The following is a 9,237-nucleotide window of genomic DNA, read 5'->3' as shown; positions in this document are numbered from 1 at the left end:
GGGGGGGTGTAACTATTTAGGTTGGGTGAAAAAGCAGAGGGAGAGACTTATCAAAGGCCAGGCGCATGTCAACACACGTACATTCACAGATGCGCAAGGGGTGGTAAAGGCCACTTTGAACACCAACCTGTTTCCTCTGAAAATGGATAGGAGATCATAACAAAGAAACTCAAGTGGGACTTCACACAGGTCTTCTAAGGCTCACCGCAAACAGAGGAAACTTGGCAGACGTGGCTCTGAAATAACGGCAACAATCCAAGCAAACTGTCAGGTTTAATCGGATGTACAAATGAACCCTCAATTAGATCCGGAGAATAAAAAAAAAAGCAGAGATATACAAGCGAGCTAGAGGCTGGCTGGGTTAAAGCAAGGGTGTAAAAAAAATTAAAAAAATAAAGAGAGGGCAAGAGCGAGACAGGTAGAAGGAGACAGTGTGGTTTCATATGGGAGCTCTCAATAAGCTCTCAATGGCAACATGATTAACTGTGAGCCTATAAAGATGGAGCGGGCTTGATTATTAATCACAGTTAATAAATTGTCTTTCTCCACTAATAAAGAGGATGGGCAAGGGAAGGCAAGCAGATTCATTGACATAAGTTAATAATTACAGCCAAGCAAGGGAAAGAGGCTAAACACTGAACTGTCAATGAAAAAAAAATTAAACCTTGATTTTTAGTGATGACACTGTGGCAAATGTTTTTGTTTTTTCTGCATGGCATGGCACATTTTCCAGCACACAGGAAAGATCTTCCATCAATTAACAGGGTAGTAATTTGCAATGATTTGCAATTAGTAGATTACGGAACCAGGGCCAGGCTGCCACTCCACAAACATGCCTGTTAGCTTCCAAACACCACCCATCCAGGCAGATAGAGGAATGGAGGCAAGAGGGAAAAAAAGAGGGAAAAGGGCTGTTTCTGTTGATCGGCGCGCAAACCAGAGCCAGAGGGAGGAAGCTGTACAGTAAACAATGCAACGATTTAATTAGAACAGCTTTTTTTAAAAATTTTTAGGCGTTAGCAAACTTTATCTGAATTCCTGATATTTCAAGGCATCCGCATGGATCCGCAACCCCACAGGCATGAGTGATGTTTACAGGGGGGGAGGGAATCAGTAACCTTCATGGCTGTGCTTATTACAGAACATCACACGCTGCTGCTGCTGCTGCTGCTGCTGCTGCTGCTGCTCTCAGCCAGACAAACCCAGAACAAGAGAGGGGCCATGACCACAGGGGCCGGATTTTTTTCCTTTTCAATAATGAATTATTTGGCTCCGTTCAGGAAATGATGATTCCACTCTAAAACCACTGTCTCCTCCTGTTACAAGAAGCTAACCTCACAAACCCAGTGATGTTGATAATTCAACAGAGACAAAAAAACAGCTGAGTGGACATGAAATCACCCTTCCCTGAACATCCCACCCCTGACTGAACTTGGAAAAAGAAAAGGAAACAAGAGGTTTGTTGGAACACCCCTCCCTCACATCATCTTCTATCATCCTCTGTAGCCTTTCTCCCTCTCCCCTTGGTATCAACGCAGCGATGGGAGAATGAGTCACAAGCTCAGTCATTCTCAGAGCTACTCACTGCAGAAGCTGTGAATGAACCGCGCCTGTGTGTGCGTCCATGCTCGCATGTTTGTGTACATGTCCTGCGAGTTAGGGGTGGGGTGGGGGAGGGGCTGCGAGTATAAAAATAGCGTGCTAATGTGGTTAATGTGTCTGATGTTTGCAGCCCAATTATGCGAACCATATGTGATGGGCTTTGTTTGGGAAAAGGTGCTGAGGGGTGAGGAAACATGCAGCCATACCACTACGGTGCACATGGTTTTAATCCTAATGGATACGATCACAAGAGCCCATGCAATTTTATATGCTCTATTCCCAGCTAAAATAATGGAGTGACCACTGGAATCACAATGCCTGTGCCACTAGTCCCCCAATGCAAGCCTACTCTTCCATGATTGCTACGAGTCCTTGCTGCCCCCTCACCAGCTATTGTGTAAAATAAATAAACAGAGGGGTGGGAAGTGAGAACAGGGAGGAGGAGGGACGGGGTATCAAAGAAGATCATGAGTGACAGGATGAGTAAAGGAGGGATGTGTTTCTGGGGAGATGATCTGATATATTTTCTATTTATATTCACTAACTTTACCAACAACCATTTAGCTAGAAATAAATAGGAAATAAAGTAAATATTCCTAAACAGGATTTAATTTAAAGGAAAACTGTCTGTAAGTGATACCAGAACCAGATATGAGTCATTTACAGATCATATAATTTATCCAAAAGACAATTCTGGTACATAAGGTTTCAGGTAGGGGTGATTTTGCATCTTAAATTTACGTCAATTGAGAGTTGCGATGTAGATATTTCCAGTACTGATACGGCACTGTCCCGATGACTTACTTCTAAAGGCAGCAGAACAGTCAAGTAAAACTGCTTGGGTTGGGGCCTGCATGTGTTCAACCATGTTGAACTTAACAAAAACCGACAATGACACCAAGACTGGCCACTGGAGAGACTGGAGCTGAGAAAGACCTCTTTTCTTAATTTATTACAACAAGCATTTGTGGTGAGTGCAATGATATGAACACCTTCCTGGAGAGACTGTCTGAAGATGTGTTATTCCCATATTTAAACAATATTCATCTCCCACCTCTCTATGAGAGCTAGCATTTCACCTTGCCTTCCAGTATGGCCATACAGATCAGGTATATACAAGTATTGCTTTCCAGTGTAGCTGGACAAAATAAAGTATGATCTACTTCTTTCTGAGCAACAGTCTTAAGCAGTTCAACTTGATGACACCACTTGCAATGTTTTCACTCTGTCAGTGAGTGCTTCCTAAAAGTACATTCCAGGGGAATTTCTCTTAGATTATACCAGTGTATTGACAATACGGACACTCCCTCACCATAGTGTCAGATGAGATGCTCAACAGTGCACATCCTGGTTGCTCAGTTTCAGACACAGGGGATGTGACAGCCTCAAGTCCCTCTGATAGAAAACACAGAGAACACATCTGCAGCACCATCAGGAATGACGCGAGGTGTTTCACAGCTATGGCATCAGAGATAAGGGACAAGTAGACACATGGGCCGGCTGACCAACCAGTGTCTCATAGAGAGAAAAGGGAGAGGACAAAGGCAACATGGTTACAAACTGAGCCAGGTGTATGCAGGCACATACTGACGTGCAAACACACACACACACACACTCACTCACCCTCTCTTTAGCACCCTGTTGTGATGCCAGAATGGCTGTCTTGGCTTTTGTGGGAGCAGGCACATCTCTATCAGGCTCAATAAGCCCAGCTGAACTAGACCGTGCTTTCAGCCATCAAGCACAGACTGAATCATCCAAAGTGATGTGAATCACCGACAGACTAAGTCAGATAAAGAAGTGGATCTAATCAACCCAATGGTCCTGATGCCGACTTGCATCATCAGTCACCTGGTCTATTGCTCGGTGCCAGAGATACAGCCTTCAAATCTGCAGTGGCAGACACTGAGAAAGGCCGACCCTGGGATCTCTGGGGGCCCTGGTTGTCGCTATGATGGCATGTCCACTCGCATACGGAACTGCCCTCATGGTGAGGAGGATAGTGAGCAGGAAGATGCTGAATGGCCACTCTAATTAGCTGCCCTCTCTAAAAGCCCCTCCTCCAAGACAAATGCCCTCTATAAACTGCATTTTTTAAGAAGTCTGTTTGCATTAAACAAACTGTCATGCGCTAAAACGTAGCGATTACGCACATCCAGCTGCTAAAAATACATGACTGAATACACAAATCGGTGTGGGATGGAAAAAACACATGTAAACCAGATCATCCTGGCTTTGGAAGTGTCACGCTGTCCCTGTCAGTACGTACTGGGGTTAGAGCTGAAAGCAGGAATATGCACAACAGAAACTTAAGAGAACAGGCATAGTCTGTTGTTATGAGCACACAACAAATAAAACCAACCAACCGCATGCGCATACATGCATGCAGTCCCGCATGCAAAAACACACACACACACACACACACACACACACACACACTTCTTCCTCCCTCCTTGCACCGCAAGCGGTGAGTCATCCCTCTATTCACGTCACAGAGAGATGAGCGCACCCTGTGACAGGCCAGTTAGTAGCAGTCACACTGATCTATGTGGCACCTCTCAGCTCTTTGTTTCTCCTCTGATGGAGAGTCTATGTATGCTCGCTCCCTATTAGGAAGGTTTACTCAGCTCATAATGGGGGGCCGGTGTGGGAGCTCAGTCAGACAGGAGTGGGGAGAAGAGTCTCTGCGTGAGCAAACTGTATGATCCTGCCTGGGCAACATCACTTTATATCACTGCTTTCTCACACACACTTTCTCCTTTGTCATCTAAACCTGGATGCCTGAGGCCTATTGCACAGGCCCATTGTCCCATTGTTATTCATATACGTCACGAGTCGTAGTCAAAGGCAACAGACAAGAAAATACCAGAGTCTTTCAACAGTGAGACATTGAGCACTAGTCTATACATGGGTCATTAGATTTATGCTACGATGTAGAGCGCCTGCCTGCTGTGGCCGGTAGTAAACATTCACTCACAAAGCTTTATCGTGCTGACATCTTTTATTTTTCTTTATCAAATTAAATAGAAAATTTAAGAGAAAAAATAAATAAATAAATAAGAGAAAGAGCGGCTGTGAGCTCACAGAAATGTCAATACACGGAGGGGTGTCCGTGGAGCAAGCCAAAACAAAGCAAATCATTTTCAGATCAATGTTTTCCCCCGGGCAACTGCATTTTATCATAATCGTTTACAATTATGGGCCCACAGCTCTGCCTCCTACAACTACTCCAGCTGTCTTCCGTTCACAATGTCAGCGACGTGTTGGAGCCAGACTTCATTGTTGCTGTCACAAAGCCAACGCAATCGCAAACAATTGAGGAAAAGGAAATGACAAGCCATCAGGACAAATAAGAATGTGTAACACATCCTACTCCAACACTGCTGTTCTGCCCTTGCTCCTCTACCGACACACTGCGATTATACCATATGTTTATTTTACATTATGATAGTCTGTCGGTGCGTAGTTCATTTTATCAGCTGTCAGATTAAACAGGAAGACAGAGGAGGGCAAAAATGACTGGGTTTTTTTGATTACTAGAAAGACAGTACAGAAAAGAGTGACACATTCTGTTCTTGTGGAAGTGTTGTAAGAAAAACTGATAAACATCACAGTTACTGTTACTGGGGTTTGTCAACTTGTTCTAGTCCGTTGTTATCCCCTGAATGCATCAGCTACAACTAATTTTGTTAAAGCATACATGTGACACATTCTCCCTAGCTTTCCTGTTCTCTATGGGCTGGAACCATAAAATGCAATTATGTCATTGAACAACCAGGAAGCTATGAGACCATCCTGTAGTCATTTCTGTAAAAACACGTCAGAGTACATCCTGGCCAACCCCCCTCTCCTTTCTCACTGCACACACTGAAAAAAGCTGAATGAATTTGGGTGAATGAAATAAAAGGGGCTAAACAAAAATCTAGCTCTGCTCATCACATTCTGCTTAGACCTGTTATAATCTTACACTTGCTACCATGATGAGACGTATTTACATTAAATTTCCCGTCAGCTGCGAGAACCTTTACCAGACTCGTGGTTAGATGACAATCTTTGAGAGGCTGTGAATAACTTGAACTTAAAACAGCTTCCGGATTCATCATAATTGCTTATACAGGCACAGACAGTCTAAGCTCTCATTTGAATTTTGTTGTCTTTTACAGGCAAGTCAATTTTAGAGGGAGAAAAAAAAAATGACACGTTCATGTGCATTTTATTAATCAGCAAACCAGAAATGTCTAGTAAAAAGCTCTTCTCCAGCTATGGTTTGTGCTTTTGAATTTTATGGAAATGTTTCTTTACATACAATTTGTATTCTTACAGATGCTCTTACAGACGACCAAATTATCTGTCCAAACCAATGACTCCCAGCAGGATTATAGTTAACAACTGTTATTTCAGTTTTTCTTTTACATTTGTGAAGAGCTGCCTGATGTTTTGCATAACAGTACAACAATTTATTACACTGAAAATCAGTTTGATAATATCTTTTTGTGATTTTGCATTTTTCCTTATTTGCATATCATTGTGATATACATCAGTATTAGGAAAATGTTATTCATATTGTGACACTCCTTTAAACTGCATTACCCATTTGCTGTATAAATTAATTTAGACAACTCTCATAGCTTTCCATCGATGTCAGGGTACAAGTAGAAGATTAAGCATTTGAAATGAGCCATACATTACTGGGGCTTTTTCGGCAGCGGTGTAGCCAAGAAGCCATTTGTCTGGCCATCACAATGGCCTAAAACTCGCACAGTGAGAATGTGTGCATATCTGCTCTCACTCAGGCACTCTCCACTTTGAATATATTGTTATTCATTTTCACCGTCTTCACTTTTAGGAAATGCCCTTGAATGAAGCTAGATAAAACCATTTCATTCATCTTGTTGCTTTTGGAATTAGTCCGTATCGAAGCCATATGCTTGGATATGGTTTAACTGTATAAAAACATATGCTAGTAGTATATAACTGACTGAATTCCCTTGTAAAACATGTGTGGAAAGGGTGTACTCTAAAAAATTGATTCATAAATGTGATTATATAAACTATATTGCCGCAAGGGAGAAATTTTAAATCTTTTCTTTTAAAAATCTTTTCCTCTTGCATGAATGGGTTAATGAATGAACACAGGTCCAAGTATATCTATATACATTATATGCATTATAAAATTCATATTTTGTGATTTTGTTTTACAACAGGATTATTAGACAACATGCACCCAAATCCACAGTCACACTGAAAAGTTACACATGAGCAGCTCTCTCACCTGTGATACACTGAAACTGACCATCCTCTCGTCGAATAGTGAAGGCCTCACCTGGGTTTACCTGCACCAGGATTACCTGTGGGGACACAAAGGGACATTTCATTTGACGGTCTCAGTTAAATTTTACATTTGCTCTACAGCAACTGGCTCATTAAAACCGAAGCCCCTTTTGTACATGGACAACTTTTTGTACAAGTCGCTCTGTGATATACACACTCAGGATCTTGTAAGATTTCTATAAAATTTTCTTCCACAGCTCATTCAGTGACATTCCTGTGAAAGACACAATGGTCTTAACACTAGCAGCGTTTGGTGTTACACTGATGGAGTTTGGTGTTAACACTGACAATACAGTCCCATGAAAATCATAGTAGGAAATATTTAAATCCTGTCTCTCATTGAGAGCAAAGCCTGAAATACAGGTGACACTGGCAGAGGCAGGTGCCTGCCTGCTTACAATATATGCAGCAAACAAAAGAAATGATCACCTTTAACTTCATACTTCATACCCATTGTTTTCTGGACAAAAATCCATCAAGGGTAATTAACTGAGAGCAAAAGACTGGGAGGGGGGCGGAGGTGGTGGCAAGCCTTTCTCTAGTGTGGACTGTCGTCTTCAGTTTAGCCCGGGGGATAAACAGGTATTAAATTGCAAAAGAAAAAATAAATTTTTCAACAGATTAATTTTTTCATATCGAAGGCAAAATGTAAAGACCAATAACCGCTGCCATACCTGGATAATTGAATCCATGGATATTGGAGTACACACACGTGTGAGAGGGGGTGTTTAATGTAACACACACAATCAATACACAAGCTCTTATTCTCCCCAGCTCTTATCAACTTTCACTGCCAGTTCCAAGCAAAACAATCCCGAGTATCTCAGACTGATTGATAAGAAGAGGTATAGTAGAGTAAACACAGTTTCATTTTTTCAGTAAATATGTATTATCAGTTCCTCATGGTCGTACAAATCCTATTACAGAGTTTGTGAATGACTTAAATGCACCAATAACTGGAACAAGATGACAACGAGAAAACTATCAGTTTGGTATGTAACCCCTGCTTGCAGCTAATCATTGTTAAGGATTTAACAAAATAAAACAAAAAAAAAAACTCTTAAACTTAAACCCATGAAATTATGGTTTTGTTGTCATACATGACAATATATTCATAACAGGTGCACATTTTCAATTTATTCTGATGAAATGGTTGGAATTTTTGTGTGCTTGATAACTTCTTAAGTCTGTGTTCATGCAATGGAAATTTACCTTTTTTTTCCTAAAAGTTGTAGTTTACAAAAGTCATTTTCAAAAACAAGAATAACCTTAGATTTCAGGAAGGTTCGACAGATGTTGCAGATGAAATAAGTAAAAATCTAGGCAGCAAAGAATGTGATTGTTATCTAAACCTTACTTTGAGTGAAATATAAAAATAAAAAATAAAAATTAGCATCTATGTTTTAAAGTACTGACTGCATTAGTATTTCAAATTAAAATGTGCTGAAGAATTTCAACCCATTCCTGTTATTATGTGGAGAAACAGCTGTCCTCCTCTGTAGTTATCAGGCTTTACATGAATGTTTTAAGCTTTAACCATTAACTTAACAATTCTAAACTATTTTTGTCTCGCACCATTCACAGACTTCACCATGACTGATGGAAATATCAGGTACACACTGCTACCCTGCACTGAGTCATTCTTCTTCTGTCGTTAAAACAGACGTGAGCATCAGAATTGTAGATGAAGAAGCCTCGCAAGAAGAAAAAAAAAAAAGTGCATTTTTGCCCAAGAAACAAACTTTTCAATCCATTTTAATGTCGTCTGATGACTAATAAATAAATGAAAAATAATGATTAACTGAACTGAAGACGTATTTTCTTTTTCCATTCACTTAAAAGGTCTGATTATGTTAATAAAAAAAAAATCAAGACAGCCTGTAACTTCACCCTCCAATTCATCATTCTCTTAACCTTATCCTTATCAACGGCACAACAACAATAACAACAACAACAACAACAACACACACACACACACACACACACACACACACACAACTAGGTTTTGTTGCCCGGCACCGTGTGTGGGCACCAGTTACCTCACTCTTGTGGAAGTCGCTGTCATAGAATCTACACTCCCCTGGCAAAGGGCTTTGGTTATGGTTCTCTTCAAGCACAGAAATCATCAGCACCTCCATCTCTGACACTGTTCCCATTCATGTGCTCAGCAGGGAGAGGAAAGAGCCCTTTGACTGCCACACAGAGAAGCTCATATGTTCATACACACCCACACGAGCAGCGTCAGCAGCAAGTGTGGATGGTGGCGGTGGTGGTGGTGGTGAGGGGTGGGTGGGAGTAGGAGAC

The 9,237-nt window shown here is 41.3% G+C and overlaps 1 protein-coding gene across 1 annotated transcript in view; it reads right to left on the bottom strand.

Moving 5' to 3' along the window:
• The window catches only part of fndc3a (fibronectin type III domain containing 3A), a 47,183-nt gene that overhangs the window by 25,135 nt on the left and 12,811 nt on the right, over nucleotides 1-9,237 (bottom strand). The window contains exon 3 of the mRNA XM_023405881.2: nucleotides 6,875-6,950. Within this exon, the coding sequence (XP_023261649.1) occupies nucleotides 6,875-6,950 (76 nt within the window). The remainder of the gene's footprint in view (nucleotides 1-6,874; nucleotides 6,951-9,237) is intronic.

Source organism: Seriola lalandi, unplaced genomic scaffold, assembly GCF_002814215.2.
Source record: "Seriola lalandi dorsalis isolate HSWRI2012SDOR001 ecotype SW California unplaced genomic scaffold, Sedor1 jcf7180002054288, whole genome shotgun sequence".
NCBI classification, from domain to species: domain Eukaryota; kingdom Metazoa; phylum Chordata; class Actinopteri; order Carangiformes; family Carangidae; genus Seriola; species Seriola lalandi.
The sequence above is the reverse complement of the archived record's forward strand: the minus strand, read 5'-3'. Positions and strand labels throughout refer to the sequence as shown.